At 40.1% G+C, this 19,829-nt stretch overlaps 2 protein-coding genes across 9 annotated transcripts in view; one reads left to right on the top strand and one right to left on the bottom strand.

Moving 5' to 3' along the window:
• The window catches only part of Hps3 (HPS3, biogenesis of lysosomal organelles complex 2 subunit 1), a 41,474-nt gene that overhangs the window by 20,234 nt on the left and 1,411 nt on the right, over nt 1–19,829 (top strand). For 3 of the 6 annotated variants that reach the window (XM_008760868.4, XM_063281769.1, XM_039102237.1), the window contains 9 exons: nt 1,624–1,805; nt 3,229–3,409; nt 4,176–4,409; nt 5,399–5,584; nt 5,967–6,155; nt 7,667–7,774; nt 14,799–15,005; nt 15,633–15,723; nt 16,695–16,758. In XM_008760868.4, the coding sequence (XP_008759090.1) occupies nt 1,624–1,805; nt 3,229–3,409; nt 4,176–4,409; nt 5,399–5,584; nt 5,967–6,155; nt 7,667–7,774; nt 14,799–15,005; nt 15,633–15,723; nt 16,695–16,758 (1,442 nt within the window). 6 annotated transcript variants of the gene reach the window in all.
• Cp (ceruloplasmin) overlaps nt 7,739–19,829 on the bottom strand; it is a 58,784-nt gene continuing 46,693 nt past the window's right edge. Inside the window, exons 19-20 of one of the 3 annotated variants that reach the window (NM_001270961.1) lie at nt 10,797–10,901; nt 7,739–8,044 (exon numbers count right to left, since the gene is read on the bottom strand). In NM_001270961.1, coding sequence (NP_001257890.1) covers nt 10,810–10,901 — 92 coding nt within the window. In that variant the 3' untranslated portion in view covers nt 7,739–8,044; nt 10,797–10,809. Of the gene's footprint in view, nt 8,045–8,538; nt 8,699–10,796; nt 10,902–19,829 lie in introns of those variants that run through there. The other 2 variants (XR_590972.4, XM_063281287.1) reach the window with 2 other exon arrangements.

The following is a 19,829-nucleotide window of genomic DNA, read 5'->3' as shown; positions in this document are numbered from 1 at the left end:
CATATGCTGCAGTAAATCTAATCTTGACACAGTATCTAGTCCACAGTTTATATCCCACCTAGTTTAGTCAGTCATGACTTAATAGCTTTCCCACCAACCCAGTCTAGGATCTGGTAATATGCCTAATTGTGTTGCCTTAGCTCCTGTTAATCTAGAACATTCCTAGAATTCTCCTTTTATTTTATAACATTAACATTTGGGGGACACATTTCCTCTCTACTTTTTCTTTTCTTAGTTTTGAGAATGCTCTTAATTTTGTTACTTTTTTTAATGATTAGAATATGGTTATACATTCTCGGGCAGAAAACTCTTAGATAATGTGTTTTGCTACATTGTGGAAACAGATAATAACCATTGATACCTCACTAGTATGGTTAAGTATTGACTGACTTATCTCTGATATTTTTACACTAGTAATTACATCAACTTTATCTTGGAAAGTCTTAGATCTCATCTAAATGTGAGTCCTGAAGTCTGATGATTCTGCTTATTGAGTTAGCAGATGATGGCCCACATCCCACTGTGAGCTATGGAGCTAGATGTCATAATTAAAGTCACCAGATGAAACTCAACAGGGAGACTTGTTCTTAGTTTGAAAAAGCTAAGTCACAGACCTTTAAAGAAAAAACGGATTATTTCAAATATGTTCAAAAGCCTTACCAAATTGGGAACAAATTATTGATAACTACATTATTAATATTATAATATCTTTTGGAATTTCTTAATGCTTTAAGCTGCTAACAAAGTAATGTTTGTAATCATCTGTGCATTAAATTGGTCTGTAGATTGTGGAGAAAGAAAATTCTGCTAAGGCTCTATTAATGACCTGGTTAGGGCATTTTTTTTCCTGACTTGACAAAAATTAGAGTTATCTGGGAAGAGAAACCTTGTTCGAGAAAATACCTGTATCTGACTGGCCTGCAGGCAAGTCTGTAGAATGTTTTCTTGATTAATGATTGATGTGAGAGGGCCAACCTCACTGGGATAGTACCAGCCCTGCCCAGGTGGGTCCGGATGGTATAAGAAAGCAGACTGAGGGCTGGAGAAATGGATCAGTGATTAAGAGCACTTGTTGCTCTTCTTGGGAAGACAGGTTTAATTCTCAGCACCCACATTGTACGTCTTAACTATACTATCCATCACTCCAGTTCTAGTGGGTCTAAAGCCCTCGTCTGACCTCCAGGCATTCATGAGGTACGCAGACATGCTGCATGCATGCAAAGCATTCAAACATTCAGACACATAAAATTAATTAAATAAATCTAAAAAGAAAAAAGAAAAAAAAAACAAAAAACACAGAGGAGGCAGGGTGAGCAAGTCTAAGCAGCAGCCCTTTCTGGTCTCTGTTTCAATGTTTGATTCCAGGTCCCTTTCTTGGTTTCCACTAGTGATGAAAGCCTAATAAATAAACCCTTTAGTCCTCAAGTTGCCCTTGATAGTGATATTTTACCACAGCAATAAAAAGCAAACAAGGCAATATGCAACCATTTATTTAATTCTAGTGTTTTAATATGCCCACACATTAATTTTAATAACAAAATGTAACAGTTCTTAAGAGTGGGGATGGAGCGGGGAATGGGCGGTCTTCTTCAGAGACACTAGCTGTTTGCCTTCTTGTTTCAGGTAGACTATAGTAACAGCTACAAGACTGTGAAAACCGAGAGCTGTCTCCACTTGCTCAGCGAGGCTCATCTGCTAGTGAGAGCTGCCCTGATGGATGTCAGTCAGCTAGAGCCTGCAGAGAAAGCAGAGCTCCTGGAAGCTTTCAAAGAAAGCTGCGGGCACCTTGGAGACTGTTACAGCAGGTTGGTGAGGCCTCTTAAGCTTTGTCGCAGAGTTTTGCATGCACTCTCCAGGCTTTTTTCATCTCCGGGAGTTGGTTCATTTTCTCATTTGTTTCACAAGCATGCTGTGTATCAGGTATGTATGTAGGTATGTGGTAGGCAGAGAGATACAGAATGAGTATGACCTACCCAGTGTGTTGAAAGTGTCACACTTTGTTACAGGCATAATAAGCCCACTTCCTAACTTTTGAATTTGGAAGGTGAATTATTCATTTATTTACTTACTTACTTTGTCTTATTTATTTTGTTTTCAGGATTTGAGGGGTACATGCTAAGAGCAAAAAGAACTGACATGGTTTTGCTGCTTGTTTGTTGTCTGTTAGCTTGAGGTAGGGGTATAACTGGATCAGTCTGAGATATTAATATTAGTAGTCAGTGCTGTCGTGATATCAGAAAGGCATACTAGGGTCAGTAGAGTTTTATATTTCTTAATATAAGAACCATTTTTAAAATTTTTTATTGACTTAGTGAGTTTCACATCATGCACTCCAATCCCACTCATCTCCCTGCTCCTTCACATCCCTGCCACCCCACAAGAAACAAACAAAACAAAACAAAATGAAAAATCAACAAACAATAACTCAAAATCTCTCTTCATGGAAGGAGTAGCGTATCACAGTGTGTTCTTTATTACAATGACTCATTGGCATGTGCTACAGTATCAACACTGGATGCTCACTGGGACTCCAGGCTGCTATCCTGTTGTTGCCCTGAGTCAGGAGATCATGAAGCTTTGATTTGCTGAACCAGCCCCTTCACGAGGTCCGTTAGTTCATAGATGACGTAGATGTTGGGGTGGCCCAACATCTGGCTGTATCTGCCCCGTGTCTGGGCCCGATTGGTAGCTGGGTTGGTCAGCCTGCCAAAGCTCTCCCGCACCCTCACAACCAGAGCCAGCATGGTCCTGGCTAGCTCACCCAGTGTTACAGCCAGTGAGGACCCAGGCCAGCTCTCTTGCTCTCATGCCCTCAGTACCAGCCACACTGCTGCCCAGGTACTGCCCAGGCACTGCCCAGGCAGGGCCAGCTTCTGAGTGCTGGAGGCAGTGAGGGGCGGGGCCAGCTCTCCAGTTCTGAGAATCATGTTTATAAAAATGTTTCAAGACAGTGTTTCATAGGCTAACTTCACCTGTGTAAGTGATTATCAGTGACTGAGAATCTACAAATGCCACTTTTAGAGCCATATTAAATATTAAATTTTACTTAATGAATGATTGGCTTTCTACTGTTAATATTCTCAGGAAAAATGCTAATTACAGTGACTTTATAAAATCAAGCTGTGAGGCTTATGTCTTTGAAAGGCATTATCTGTTTTATTACTTACTGTGTTAAGTAGCTGGCATAGAAATGTACATTTGAAGCCTCTTAAAATTTCTTCTCTTTAGGCTTAACACTGAGCAAGCCCATCTCGCCTTGCCATACTATAAGATGTCTGGTTTGTCTCTGGCTGAAGTCTTGGCTCGTGTGGAATGGACAGAAGGGAATGAATCACAGAAATATGAGAGAGGATTAATATTTTATATTAATCATTCTCTTTATGAGAACCTGGATGAAGAATTAAGTGAAGTGAATATAATTTTCTATAAAGTTATGACTTCTCTTTTTAACTTTTCATCTTAATATTGTTTTTTTTTTTTAGTTAGTAGCATTTAGAATTTAAGTTCCAAAATTTTCTTCTTTTTCTTTTTTCTTCAAAAAGTAGAATGTTCTTTACTTCTTTAATGGTCTTAGAATTATAACTTGGAAAAGTATTTAGGCAGGACCTTTTCGTGTTTCCTCAGTATTCAGCCTGGATGCTGTTGTGGTTGAGGGACCTGCCCAGTCACAGTGAGATCTATTCTCAAGTGAAGGACAGAATCTTGTCCTCCGCCTTTTTCCACAACTCCATCTGTCCCATTTTCAAGGGTTCAAACTTTATTTAAGGGCCAGTGACCTCTTAAAATACTATTAAAGATTATTTTTAGTCCCTTTTGTGTTTTAAGCACAGTTGGAAATTGAATACCATATACTTGAAGATTACAAGGGAAGTAAATTTTTTACCTGAATTCTATTATTGAGTATATTTGATATTTTCTCCAATATGATTAAAATTAGTAATGTTGGTCACAAATTGGTATATCTTTTTTATTTACTTATTGTATCTCTGCAGACAGATCATGTCAGATCATATCGGCTCATTTTTGGTCTTTCAAATATTTTCATAATCTCTGTGTTTCTCAATAATTACATTGTATTATTTATCTACTGATTTTTATACATCATTACTTTTGCTCCCCTGACTGTATTGTTTCCTATTGGCTAACTGTTTATTTTTTGTTCATGCTCATCAAAGGAATTAGCTGGAAAAGTGGCTCAGATATTTCATGTGGCTGAGCCGAAGCAACTGCCTCATGTTCTCTCCAGTCCGTCTATGAAGAATATTGATCCTTTAATTGCCTTGCATTACTTAAGGAAGCTGGACACCTGTGGGGCTTCACCAGTCTTAGTGACCTTGACCAAGGCTGCAGTGGCCTTGAAAATGGGAAATCTTGACATGTACAGGAATGAAATGAAAAGCCATTCAGAGGTATAGTACAATGCCTGGTGTTAACAGAAGCCTGAAAGAGAATTGGAGTAATTCTTGAGGCATTGGACTTTCTTCTGGCTTCTTTGCCCCTCATGGTTTCTTAGTAACAGATAACAGTATTAGCTGGAACTTGGAAATCTGTCAAATGGAAAAAAAGATTGATGAATATAAGTAGCAGTGGCTACTGAAAGATCTTTCATCATGGAAGGACCACATATATTTAGAATATTATGTGTGTACAGAATATAAAAGCTATGCTCAGAGCCAACAATGAGAGTAGGTATTCACTGAAAGCCCAACAGACTGGTGAGTTTCTTAAGTACAGAAAGGAGGATATTGGCTGTAAGCCACAGGAGTGTAGTAGGTACAAAAATTCCTATTCTAAGTTGCTTGTGTATTATTTTACTTAATTCTTGTTGAGTGCTGAGATCAGTGTTGCTTTAACTGTCACACATGAGATAGCTAAAATATCGTGTTAGTGATTGCACAGTTGGTCAGCATTGAGCAGGCAGGGGGACTTTAAAACCTAGGCATGTTCTTATTGTTGCCTGCTTGGCCAAATGCTCACGGTGTAACTGCTTTCTGAAATATGGAAGCATCATTATACTAGGAGGTGGCTGGCTCTGAGGACAAGTCGGCATCGGGAATCTGCTTTAAAGAGTTCTGAAAATCAGAGTTTCCTTTCTATAGCTTTGAAAAGACTTAGACTTAGGACATGTGTGTGTGTGTGTGTGTGTGTACATACATATATATATGTATGTATGTATTTTTAATCTAAAACTCTACAAAAATGGGACATCTCTAAGTTTAGTTATCTATCAATAATTTATACGAGAAAGATAATATTCTTCTTGGGAATAAGAGCTAGTTTCTGTGGCTAAAACCCAGAAATACAGTGTTAACTGGCCCCTAAATCATGAAGACCCCAGGATGAGATGAATGTAGATGTGATGTACTTTTCATTCCAACATTTATTTTTTAATCTGAAGATGCAGCTGGTGTATGGCTTCATTCTGGAACCTCGGCTGTTAATTCAACAGTGGAAAGGACAGATTGTTCCTACGGAACTTGCAATTGACTTGAAGGAAACTCAGCCTGGATTGCTTGTGGCTTCAGTCCTGGGCTTACAGAAGAATGGTAAAATTGGAATCGAAGAAGCAGATTCTTTCTTTAAGGTTCGTCCAATTGAAAATGTAATATTTCTAAGTGATCAGATAGAAACCAAAGGAGAGTAGGGAATAGACTGAAAAGAAGTTTCAGTCATTGAAAAGCAGGCTTCTGTATAATCAGTTTATAATGTAAGCATACAGATTAAAAGACTTTCTGCAGAAACTCCATGCATGCCACCTAGAGACTGTTTCTTATTAACAGAAAATGTGTAACTTTGCTCTTGCCGTGGCAGTCAAGCCAAAACTATGAACTGCATGACCACATGGCGATACTCTGCTCCCTGACCACATGGTGGAGCAGTGGCTCTGCTCTCTGACCACATGGTGGAGCAGTGGCTCTGCTCTCTGTCACTTGCTCTGCATTTATGCGGGATGCACTCCTTTCTAGGTGCTGTGTGGAAAGGATGAAGACATGGTTCCGCAGCTTTTGGTAGACTTCTGGGAAGCTCAGCTCGTAGCTTGTCTCCCAGATGTGGTTCTTGAGGAACTCTTTTTCAAGCTCATATCTCAGTACGTCTGGAGGTTATCTAAGAGGCATTGTCCTGATACCTTACCATTGAGAACAGCAGAGGATTTGGTAAGACAGTAAAATACGTTAAATGTATACATTGTGTGCTATAATAATCTGTTTTTGTTTTTTTTTTTGTTTTGTTTTGTTTTTTTTTGAGAGAGGGAGCTAGTGCAGTGCAGATGCACAGATGCAGATGCCCTATGTACAGAGTAAAGGTCACTCTCAGGTGTCACTCTTAGGGACTCTGTCCATTTATTGTGAAACAGGGTCTGTCCTTGGCATGTAGGATACTGGCTGGCCAGAGGCCTAGTTCTGCCTCCTCAACATTGAGATTGCAAACTTGTACCACAGCACCTGACATTTTCCAGGTTCTAGAACTCAAAGACAGGCTTTCATTCTTGTGAGGTAAAAACCCACTGAGGCTATCTTCCTAGCCCCTACCTTATTTTTAATGCTTAGGACATACCTATGACTGAAGTTAACTACATCTTGCATACTTTCCCGATCTAAAGAATACCAACTGGGGCTGCTGAGATTGCTTATCTGGTAAAGGCCCTCGCTGCCAAGTCCGATGACCCAAGTTTCATCCCTGGGACCCACAGTAGAAGGAGAAAACTGACTCCTGAAATTGTTATCTAACCTCTGCATGTGCGTACACACACACACACACACACACACACACACACACACACACACACATAAATAAATAAATAAAATGGTAAGACTACCACTGGGAAGTCAGGTGTCATAGTAAATGCCTTTAATCTTACCACTCAGAAGGCAGGGGCTGGTGGATCTCTGTGATTTCCAGGCCAGCCTGGTCTAAAAGGGGATTTTTCAGGCCAGCCAGGGCTACACATGAGACCCCACCTATCTCAATTTCCACACCCTCGAAATAAAGAATGCAGCCTTTAGTTATTAATGCTCCTTTATTACCACCCTACAGTGCTGTGGTGTATGAGGGGCTTTACCTAGAAGGGTTGCCTCCGAGTAGGTTTGAAAGGGCTGGGGCAAGGGGCTACTGCACTGTCCCGTTCCCTGTCAGGGCACACTTGGGCTTCAGATGTGTTGTAGGCAGCGAGGACAGCCTTTGACACCCATCCTGCTCTGTTTTCCTTTGAATCCTGTTGCTATGACTACTGAGGGTACTATCCAGTGCCTGGAAAGGTCAGCAGTGTAATTTCTTGGATAAAGGATACATCCTGGCAATCATCATGAGAACTTAAAAGGATATTTTGTCACCCCCAAAATGCTATAAATAAAAATTACTTCCACTATTTTCTTTTACTCTTTTTGAGTGTAATTATCCTAGGAGCAGTGCTATTCTTTTTTTTTCTAGAAAGCACTTCTGTAGAATTTTTTAAATTTCAAAATATTAGGAAATATTTATTGCAGACTATTTGATGTGGAACCAACGAGACTGCAACCTTTTCCAGGGAAATACTTTCTGCATAGCTTCCTTTTCTTAGGAGAGTATGTAGCTGAGTCTAAGATGTGGCAGAGGATTAATGAATAGATGAAGAAATTGTTTTGCTATTGTTATATTTGACTCGTGACACATTTCTGTAATGTTTCAGATAAACGCCTGCAGTCATTATGGCCTAGTATATCCATGGGTTCATGTCTTAATGACGTCTGATTCCTTAGCTGATAAAAATTACACAGAAGACCTTTTGAAACTACAGGTAAATAAAAATGCCTCTTTTACTTTTAAAATATGCAATATATTTCGATATCGTATACAATTTAAATATGGCGTGATAGCACATGTCTTGTTAATTTAGAATATAGCTTTTGAGGGGCAAAGTCTATAGTTGATCACATTTAGGAGCTTTGGAATCCTGGCTCCTGGATGGAACTGGTGATGGAGGAAGCCCCTGAGCTGAGGGACTGGTCTTGTTGCAGGGAAATGAGCTGTACAACCATCTTCATTTTTAGAATGTTCTTGAAAACACCTGTGGGAAATAAAAGTGTCCATATATATAGGCATCTATTGTAAGCTTGAGCTTTGTTTAATGTGGCTTAACACAATTTAGACTTCATACCTACCCAACCAATAGCATCATCTGTCTTATGAAAAATATGTCAAAGTAGTCAGTTTAACCCCAGAAGAGAATTTTTCAAAAGAATTGTGGGACACAATTATGTTATAGGAATTCTGACTATAACTGTTTCTGCATGCGACATGGTAAAGGCTGGGCTAAATGTATCTTTTAGTATCATTTGCTGGCCCGAGGACTGAATATAATTTTCGCCTCTCTTTTTTGTTTACTCACTGTAGCAAGCCATATATAGAAATTAATATTTCATATTAGGAATTCTGAGTTAAATGATGCTCTTGAAAAGTCCACCTGTGCCCTGCACTGTTCCTGAGGCCCAGTCTTCCAGATGCTGATGCGTCTGTCTGAGCAGTGCACAGCATGCTCAGTCCACACCATTCTTACCTCCATGGCTTCTCATCCAGACGCTGAGGCTCTCGAATCTTTTCTTATACCCAAGGGCCCTTAGGCATTTTCTTCTGCTCGAACCTTTTATGTTTAGGGTGTGTAATTCCTGGTTTAAACTTTTGGAATTGGTCAAAATGCGGATAGTATCGATTGTAGAGACAGCTGTTGAGTTGGAATGGGTTGGGGAAGGAAAATCAGGAGACTAGATTGCTTAGACTCAGGCTCCAGACTGTGTGGCCTATATTCTTTTATGGAAATCACCAGAATTGGGTATGATTATATATGCCTACAATTGTAGCACGTGAGAGGCTCAGACAGAAAGATCATGAATTCAAGTCCAGCCTCGGTAATTTATTGGTTAACTACAATAGTGTATCACTAAAGAAGATTCTCTCCTTGTCTCATCTCTAGTATGTAGAGACACTGAACGTCCTGAGGTGTTAGCTGCTTGTTTGTTCATTTGATAGCTACTGTCTGAGAATTACAGTAAATGTGGGCGACAGCGTCAGGCCTTGTCCTACCAATACACAGAGCTGTGATGTGATTAAAGTTGTAATTGTAACATGCTATGAAAATTTTACTGATATAACTTCAAAGCACATTTATAATCACAGTCAAAAGGTATAATTCAGTGATCATTTAAATTTAAAATCCCTGTAGGTAACAATAGATGGATTTTTGTTACTTAATCCTTTCAATTAACTTTTTCTTTTGATTGAGAAATTGAAACCAATAAAGATAGTATTGAAAAGGGTTTGTTGATTGCTGTAATTTTGTTGTATGTGTTTGTGGGGGAATTCTGCTGTATTCTTTGTCTTATTTAGTGATCTTGTTACTATGACTTCAGTCTAAAGTATTGGTTCTAGATTCTCAGTGGGGCTGGCTTTGTGAACACATTCCTTTAACCTGTTTATACCATGAATATTTTTCTTTCTTCAGCTATGGTAGATTGCTTTGTTGGGTGAAGTAGTCTGGTTTGGCATCTGTGGTCTTTCCAGGTACATTGCATCAGGCTCTTCTGGTGTTCAGCCTCCATCAGCAGTTTCTCTGGTGTGTTTGCCTTTGTATGTGACTTGTGCCTTTTCTCTTGCTGCTTCCACTAGCCTCTTTGCTGTGTATCTTTAGTGTTTTGACTTGATGTTCCATGGGGAATTTCTTTTCTTGTTCTAGTTGGTGTTGTGTGTGCTGTATGGTTGTGTTTTTCCTTAGCCTGGGAGTTTTCTATAATTATGTTGAAAATCTGTCCTATGCCATCAACGTGGGACTCTTCTCTCATTCATGCCTCTGCTTTGTAATCTTCTCATAATAACCTCAGTTTCTGCAGATTCCTCTCACCTTTTTGGGGTTTTTTTAATGCTTCTTTCAAGATTATCCATAGATCATTTCATCTCAGTCATTTAGGAGCTCTAAAGGGTCTTTTTGGCTCCTATTTAGAGGTGTCAGAGATTTAGAATTACCTGAGAAACTTTCCAAAAGTGTGACTGTCTCCCTACCCCTGTGGTTTGATATGTTTCTCTATAGTTACTACAAAGGCATATTTGTATAATAATAAATATAAAACCTATGTTATTGATAGGTTAGAGAGCAACTATTGATCAGTTAGAGAGAACACCATGACTAGCAAATATTTGCTCTTTTCCCAAATTGTTCCAGTACCTAACCCTTGTACCCCACCTCCCCATATCCTTGCCTATAATAGAATCAGAGAAATCTGAATCAGACCTGAGGCAGAGAGATCTTGGTAGTAAAAAGGAATAAATAGCACATGTTATGAAGAGAGTAGATCTCTTTCACTGGAAAAAAAAATGAAGATGTCTAAAAAACCCAACCTTCACAATATTTTACATTATTTGGTCCATTTTTAATCCAGTGATACTTTTGTTGGAATTTACTTATTTATTTGAGACAGTTGATTTTTCCGAAGCCAGGCTGACCTGGAATTCAGTGTGTGGCCCACATTGCCACCAGATCATTTGTTAGTGCTGAGTTGCAGGGTATGACGCCACCCCTGTCTAAGTGCTGTTTAATATGATACTGATGTTTATAAATTCTTAGTAAAACTTTACAGGTAATCCACTCTGTGCTGTTTGGACTAGTTTCATATCAGCTGTGGTTGGGTAGCCATACTTTTGCCTCCCCTACTATCACATTTAATCAGGGGTCTGTGCTTCCTTCCATATAAGTAGGAGAGTCTCACTTTATTTCGTCTTCGCTGTGTTACTACCAGGACCTTATCCAGATGATAAGGAAATATACTAACCTTATTTTCCTGGCTACTCCTTGGTAGATATTTGGAATAAAGTAGTCATGCTGATTAACAGTGTATAGAGTATGTTCCAGGTCATCCTGTAGCTCTGAGACGATGCTGTAGCAAAAGAAGATAAAGGAAAGGAAATTAAGCGATAATTGTATCTCTTATAAAAAAAAGGGAACTGGAGATTATTTTGACATTAGAATATAAAGTGCTATAGAATGTGAAAGTTAAAAACTAGTAAAGTTGCTTAAAAGGACAATACTAGTAAACATATGCATATTGAAGTAACGCCTGTATTAGTCCATGGGAGGTGGTGTTGATACAAAGACTGGTTCTAAACAGTCACATTTAAAGGAAATGTTTCGCTGCTCTTGATGCGGGGAGCAGTGAGATTGAGATGCATGGCACAGCATCTTTGTCACACAGGGAAATGTCGTGGAGCTCACCTTTCCTTCTGTCATCTTGGTCTCAGGGAATGAACTCATGTCAGCAGCCATTTCCTTATCGCACAGCACTTCTCAAAAGTACATTAAATTTTCTTTGTGGTTATTGTTCTAGATAGCAACTTAGGAGAGGAAAGGACTTACTTGGCCCAAACTTCCTGATCATATTCTATGGTTTAGGGACGTAGGGAGGAGCTCAAGCAGGAGCCTGAAGACAGGACTGTCTGCTGGTCTGTGCAGCGTTACCTCCAGTAGGGGGCTCACTCACAGCCACGGAAGCACAGCAGACACATGACTGTGCTCCGTTACCTCCAGTAGGGGGCTCACTCACAGCCACGGAAGCACAGCAGACACATGACTGTGCAGCGTTACCTCCAGTAGGGGGCTCACTCACAGCCACGGAAGCACAGCAGACACATGACTGTGCTCCGTTACCTCCAGTAGGGGGGCTCACACACAGCCACGGAAGCACAGCAGACACATGACTGTGCTGCGCACTACTTTCCCCTACGCCCATGCTTACCTGGTTTGCTTTTCTCATTTTTAACTTTTTATTGATTCATTGTGAATTTCACATCGTGCACTCTAATCCTACTCATCTCCCTGTTCCTTTGTATCTACCCTCTGCCCTTGCAACCTCTCCCCAAAAGAAAATGAGAAACAAACAGGAAAAGGAGGTGGGGGACACCTCATCCCAGAAGCTGTAGTGTACGGTGTGTCACACACTATACCCTTTTGTCTACGCATCTTTATTTGCGAATGTTCATTGCAATGAGTCACTGGTCTGGTTTGAGGCCCCTAACTTCTACTACACCATCAATACTAGAACCACACCAGGACTCCTCTCAGACACCCTGCTGTTGCCCCATGTCATGGAGATCTTGCTGCCTTGGTTCTGCTGGGCTGGTCCCTTCAGCTCTAGCAGTTCATAGATGGGGTAGATATTGAGGTAACCCAACTTATAGTCCTGTATTTGGGCCTGGGTGGTAGCCGAGTTGGTCAGCCAGCTTCCTTATACAGCCAAGGACCCGTTGCCAGGGAACTGCTGCTGACTTCTCCATCACCTAACAATCAAGACAGTACCTCATAGACATGCCACAGACTAAACTAATAAGGGCAGTCAATCCACTGAGACTCATGTTTTTAATGCTAGTGAGGATTCTCTCTCTCTCTCTCTCTCTCTCTCTCTCTCTCTCTCTCTCTCTCATACATACACTTTATGTGTTCACTATTTAAATTTTGGGAAAGACAGAAAAGTGTTTAAAAAAAAAAAAAAAACAAAGGAAAGAGGACTTTGTTCCACCCCATCAGGCACTGAGTTAATCTCTTTTTCAAACTACAGTATTCTTCAGAGATCTTACTATAAAGATTTTATATACTGTGTGGATTTTACAACATTGGTCATACTCTGCATATAACTTTATCTCAAGATGTTTTGGCTCAGTTTTGCCATAATTTTTTCCTTAAATGACCTTCGGAAATATAATTTATAAAATAAACCATAGTTTACTTATTTCATTCCCTCTTGTTGGACATTCAACCACCCATGATCTTTCAGTGTTATAAATACTTGTGTCAAACATTATGGGGCATAAATCTCTGACCATATGTTGGTCATATCTTAGGTTAGAGTTGCAGTTAAAGATGCTTGCTTTGCTTAAGTCCAAGTGGATCAAGGACCTCCACATCAAACCAGACACACTCAAACTAATAGAAGAAAAACTAGGGAAGCATCTGGAACACATGGGCACTGGAAAAAATTTCCTGAACAAAACACCAATGGCTTATGCTCTAAGATCAAGAATCGACAAATGGGATCTCATAAAACTGCAAAGCTTCTGTAAGGCAAAGGACACGGTGGTTAGGACAAAACGGCAACCAACAGATTGGGAAAAGATCTTTACCAATCCTACAACAGATAGAGGCCTTATATCCAAAATATACAAAGAACTCAAGAAGTTAGACCACAGGGAGACAAATAACCCTATTAAAAAATGGGGTTCAGAGCTAAACAAAGAATTCACAGCTGAGGAATGCCGAATGGCTGAGAAACACCTAAAGAAATGTTCAACATCTTTAGTCATAAGGGAAATGCAAATCAAAACAACCCTGAGATTTCATCTCACACCAGTGAGAATGGCTAAGATCAAAAACTCAGGTGACAGCAGATGCTGGCGAGGATGTGGAGAAAGAGGAACACTCCTCCATTGTTGGTGGGATTGCAGACTGGTAAAACCATTCTGGAAATCAGTCTGGAGGTTCCTCAGAAAATTGGACATTGAACTGCCTGAGGATCCAGCTATACCTCTCTTGGGCATATACTCAAAAGATTCCTCAACATACAAAAGAGACACGTGCTCCACTATGTTCATCGCAGCCTTATTTATAATAGCCAGAAACTGGAAAGAACCCAGATGCCCTTCAACAGAGGAATGGATACAGAAAATGTGGTACATCTACACAATGGAAATTACTCAGCTATCAAAAACAGCGAGTTTATGAAATTCGTAGGCAAATGGTTGGAACTGGAAAATATCATCCTGAGTGAGCTAACCCATTCACAGAAAGACATACATGGTATGCACTCATTGATAAGTGGCTATTAGCCCAAATGCTTGAATTACCCTAGATCCCTAGAACAAACGAAACTCAAGACGGATGATCAAAATGTGAATGCTTCACTCCTTCTTTAAATGAGGAAAAAGAATACCCTTGGCAGGGAAGGGAGAGGCAAAGATTAAAACAGAGACTGAAGGAACACCCATTCAGAGCCTGCCCCACATGTGGCCCATACATATACAGCCACCCAATTAGACAAGATGGATGAAGCAAAGAAGTGCAGACCCGACAGGAGCCGGATGTAGATCGCTCCTGAGAGACACAGCTAGAATACAGCAAATGCAGAGGCGAATGCCAGCAGCAAACCACTGAACTGAGAATAGGTCCCCCGTTGAAGGAATCAGAGAAAGAACTGGAAGAGCTTGAAGGGGCTCGAGACCCCAAAAGTACAACAATGTCAAGCAACCAGAGCTTCCAGGGACTAAGCCACTACCTAAAGACTATACATGGACTGACCCTGGACTCTGACCCCATAGGTAGCAATGAATATCCTAGTAAGAGCACCAGTGGAAGGGGAAGCCCTGGGTCCTGCTAAGACTGAACCCCCAGTGAACTAGACTATGGGGGGAGGGCGGCAATGGCGGGAGGGTTGGGAGGGGAACACCCATAAGGAAGGGGAGGGGGGAGGGGAATGTTTGCCCGGAAACCGGGAAAGGGAATAACACTTGAAATGTATATAAGAAATACTCAAGTTAATAAAAAAAAAAAAGTATAATTAAAAAAGATGCTTGCTTTGTCTTAAACAGCTTTTTAAAAAGTAGAATTGAATTTAAGGTTATTTAGTACTTCAGTCTAACTATTCCAGGGCCATATTCATGTTTTCTAAAATTGCATTCTCTTTCCTTTTTTTTTGGCAAAGTGAGATTTTATTATTTTGAAAAAAATTGCTGTATTTTTTTTTATTTGGGATGCTTTATTCCATAATATTTCACTTTTCTCTTCATAGTCTCTCATATGTAGCCCTTCATTGGACATAGTTTCCGTTATTCCATATCTGGAGCCACTCTCAGAAGACACTGTTGCTGGCCTCAGCGCTCAAGTTCTATGTCATACACGCTTACAAGAGTATGAAAAGTGCATAGACACATTGCTAGAGAGATGCCCAGAGGCGGTCATTGCATATGCTAACCGGGAACTGAAGGAAGAGCACTGGGTATGTTATCAGACTGTGCTTCTAGTCTCGATCAGTGCGTAAGATTTGGTGCTTTTGTTGGCTTATCTGCAGAATGAGGACTGTTGCTGTTAGTCTAGCTTTACAGGGCCGTGGTGAAAGAAGTGTATATTTAATGGTAGACATTTTGCATACTTGTAGATGGTATTAAAATGCATGGGGATAATATAGCTCATCTCTAAAGAGCTCTTCTTTTCAGATAAGATCATTGATTACTTGAAGGTTTGGGAGTCATAACGCGTGGTGGGGAAATTCCTTCTCTATATTTGGTCTTTAATCTTGAAGTTAGCCAAGTTTCAGCTTTAGCATTTTTCTTTTTTTTACCCCCTTCTTGCCAACCAAGATAAAAGGATGACATATATACATTTTTCCTTGAAAATAAATGTGTACATGTGTACCTCAAGTTACATGCCTGCCTTTTAAGTTTCATCATAAGCCTAGCTGCTGATAAAACCCTGGTTATAATAGAGGTGATTCCTTACCCAAAGGATATAGTTTTTCTGTGTGCTCTCTCCTGCATAGCCTTCTTACTCTCACCTTCTCACTCTCATTAGAAGTCTGAGGATAAGATGCACCAAACTAAGACGCATTTATTTTTTCATAAGATAGATTCTGTGGTGGAAAAAGCTACTGCCTGAACTCTGTCACAGAGTCAAGTGTGGCGGAGACAGATACCACCTTCACCTGTCATTGCTAAAAGGTAAAATAATTTTCTCTTTTTTGGATGACTGTGAACTTTACTTGCAATTTTAAATTGGACAAGTTCTTAATTTCTCTAGTGTTATTTGTCTGCCATCATGATGCCAGATAACATGATGTCCAGGGTGCTGGAGTCATCTGGAGTGTTACCCTCACTCTTGATTCTCATTCAGCATCTCCTCTCACAGCGCTGATAGCCTTAGAAGTTAACATTTCCAGACTCTTAACAGATTATTGTAATAGAAACTAACAATTCCAGTATTTAAAAAAGTATGGAAGTTTAGACTACTCTAAATTTTCCACTCATGTGGAAATTAAGGTTAGTAAAAATAATTTGAAGTATTGAAGAACAATGTGTTCTTTAAGGATTTAAATCTTGAATCTGTAAGTTACAGTTTTCTGCAGTTTAGTAAATATTTCAGTTTTTATAATCCATAGACTATCACTTACTAATCTTGATGTACGTTTATCTTTTTTCTGACCTATCATGTGTTAATCGTTAACACATGGGGTTGTGGCAAAAGATAGGGTTATTTTGGGGGTCAGTGACTTGCCCTTACAGCTATCCTCCATCTTCACATATAAGCAATGTCATTACCTAATCAGGAGACTCTTCGTTCTTCCTTTTATAGTATGCATGCTGTATGTGTGTATCGGTTAGAGTTCTCTAGAGGAGCAAACTAATAGAGCGTGTGTGTGTGTGTGTGTGTGTGTGTGTGTGTGTGTGTGTGTGTGTGTGTATTTATAAATAAAATTTATTAGAATGGTTTATAGGCTGTGGTTTGGCTATTCCAACAATATCAGTCTCCTGACAGAAAGTCCAGGAATCCATTAGTTGTTCAGTCTCGGCTGCTCTTTAATAAACATCAAAATCCCAAATAGGTAGACTGTAATACCAGTGAGGGGGTGGTCTTGCCAGTAAGAACCAGGGCAAGCAGGCAAAAGCTTCTTTCTTCTTCATCCTTTGTACAGGTTGCCAGGAGGTGTGGCCCAAATTTAGGGTCAGTCTTTTGACCTCAAGAAATCTGGATTTAAGGTGGGTCTTCCTACCTCAAATGATCCAGTTAACAAAAAAACCCTTCACAGGTGTGTACTACTGCTTGGGCTTTAGTTACTTCCAGATGTAGTCAAGTTGGCAACGGTAAAGAGTCATCACAGTGTGAGTGTGGAGGTCAGAGGACAACCTTTGGGGCTAATTTTCTCTTTCTACCCTTTGGGTCCTAGGGATCAAACTCAGGTCTGCAGACTTGGCAATAGGTGCCTTAATCCACTGAGCCATCTCACGAGCCAGCCTCATCCTCTCTTATTTTTCTACTGTGGTGTTATTACTTGAACTTACTGCGTTGCTTTGGAAAATTATGTGTGTTGGGAAGGATTCCTCCCCATCTCATTAAGAGCATTAGTCAGCATCTTTGGCTACTACCCGTATCCTCACCACCCAACTTACAACAAATACAAATACCTCCAGATGTTGCCAGCTGTCACCTGAGGACAGAATTATGCTAGCTGAGAACCAGAGCACTAATGCAGAGCTATTGAAACGAGAGCGAATATGCGGCCCATTTAAGGAAACATTTGTTACTAACTTTGAAATAATGACCTATTTTTTAATTTATTTTTATTTGCTTATTTTAGGTGTATGAGTGTTTTGTCTGAATTTCTGTATGTGTATCAAGTGTTCTGCCCTCAGATACCAGAAAAAGTGTGTTACATTTTGTGGAACTAGAGTTACAGACGGTTGTGATCCAAACCCAGGTCCTCTACAAGATGAGCCAGTACTTTTAACCCCTACTACCTTTATTTAGTAATATTATAACATATTTTAAAAATAAGGTTTTATAGGTTATTTAAAATCCTGACAGCGGAATTAACTAACATTTAGTGAATATATTTTAGACATGCTGGGGAATTTTAAGTATGCAGATTTACTTCTATATATGTTGTTCTTAGATAATACGTAGATTTCAGTAGCTGGTGAGTGGAATAAAGAAAATCATTTAAGTCTTTGTGTGTGGATAGGGATGTCTGTGGTGTGCACACTTATGCATGAGTTTGGGCATGCATGTATATGTAGATATCTGCAGAGCTCCAATGTTAACATCACTATCTTCCTTAATAACTCTCCACCTTACAGACTGAGGCAGTCTCTCCATCTGGTGCTTGCTGGTTTGACTAAAATGCTGGCAAGCTAACTTGCTCTGGGAAACCAGTCTCCTGCTTCCCAGACACTGGGGTTCCGGGAGGGCTGCCAAGCCCACCTGGATGTTTGTGTGGGCTCCGAGGTCCTCAGGCATCATGCTTGCATGCCAAGTTCTTTTCCCACCGAAACACATCTCCAGCCCACTTTTATCTCTTATGTATTTGGTTGGTTGGTTGGTTGCCTCTTCATTGTGTGTGTACATATGTGTGCATGTGCCATGTGATGCACATGTGGAGGTCAGAAAGCAGCTTGGAGTTGGCGGTTCTAGGGATTGAATTCAGATCATTTGTGTGGCACACACTTTACCTGGTGAGACAGATAATTGCACTCTCTGACCTCTATTTTAATCTTTTCTTACTTCAGTTTCCCCAACTGAACCTATCATACTTGTCAGTATGATATCCTCTTTGCTATGAGCCCTGGCTTAAATAAATAAAAACATTAAGGGATTCAGGAAGAATCAAATGAGAAGTGAGGAGGAGATTTCAAAATACTGTACACACTTAAGGTCTGACCTATTCAGATAGTTATAATTTATATTAGGGCCTCACCAGTAGGGGAAGAGAATTGAACAGTGGCCATATTTGTTGGCTTTGTAACTGCTTCAAACTTATCGTAAGTGTAAGTTATTGTATCCAGGCTACTACTTACAGGCTCCACATTTAGGCAAGTCACATGTTTGGTAGGAAAATATTAATAATTTGTGTTTTTCATATGAGGGTTTCAACTAGTTGGTGGCTACTGTTTATTAAGATCATCTGATATTATTCTGTTGTAATTCTCACAGGACCTCTGGAAGCTAGCAGACGGTACCAGGATTTTAAATTATGTGTAGGAGTGTGTGTGTGTGTGTGTGTGTGTGTGTATGCATGCATGTAGGTAACCTCAGAGACCCAAGGTTTCAATCTAAAAATGGAGTTACTGGAGGTTATAAGCCACCTGACATGAGTGCTCACAACGAAACTAAGGTCCTCTGGAAGAGCAGCAGGTGTTCTTAGCCACTGATCCATTCCAGCCCTCTGAGTAACATTCTTAAAGTCACATTATTTCAGGTGAAGATTTTCCATCTCTTCTCAGATATTTCTGACTGCAAAGCTAAAAGTCCTTCCTACGTGTCCCTGTTGTGGAGTTGTTTCATTGCTTAGTGACGAGGTAGGCTATCCCATGGTGTGAAGGGTGATTTAGATTGACAGATGACTGAGTGGGTTTACAATAGCCCTGTAAATGGGTAAGGATCACACAGGAGAGGATGATGAAGTATGAGTAGACATGGAAGAACAGAATGTTTATTCTTAGGACAACAGGATCTTGAAGACATTCTTATTATTTATTCATTTATTTCTGTAGAGTGAATGAGGGCATGTTGTGCATCCATGTGTACAGGACAAAGGTCAATTTTGGTCATCATTCCTCAAGCATCATTAGTTTGCATTTATTTATTTATTTATTCATTCATTCATTTTTTTATTTTTTTGAGACCTGTGGCTAACCAACCAGGCTGAGCTGGCTGGACAGGGAGCTGCAGGAATCTACCTATCTTTGCCTTCCCAGATCTTGTATTAAGGCATCCTACAGTGCCTGGCTTTTCTTTACATGGCTACCAGGGATTGAGTGCAAGTCTTCAAGCTTTTGCAGGAAGCACTACATGAATCAAGCTATCTACCCAACTCTCTGAGGGCATTGTCAGTAGGGTAGGGCAACACTAACTAAGAAATAACAGGAACAAAATTATATAATTATCTTCTTTAAAATGTCCGGCAACACCCCCCACCACCACCACCCTGCCACTGCCTTGCGCTCTTTTATTGGTGCTGAGGATTGAATCCAGGAAATTGTACACGCTAGGTAAGGGTTGGTTCTCTTGCTGAGTGAATCCCTAACCCCATTACATTCCTTAATATTGAAAA

This window comes from Rattus norvegicus, chromosome 2 (assembly GCF_036323735.1).
Source record: "Rattus norvegicus strain BN/NHsdMcwi chromosome 2, GRCr8, whole genome shotgun sequence".
NCBI classification, from domain to species: domain Eukaryota; kingdom Metazoa; phylum Chordata; class Mammalia; order Rodentia; family Muridae; genus Rattus; species Rattus norvegicus.
This window is presented reverse-complemented; position numbering and strand designations above follow the sequence as displayed.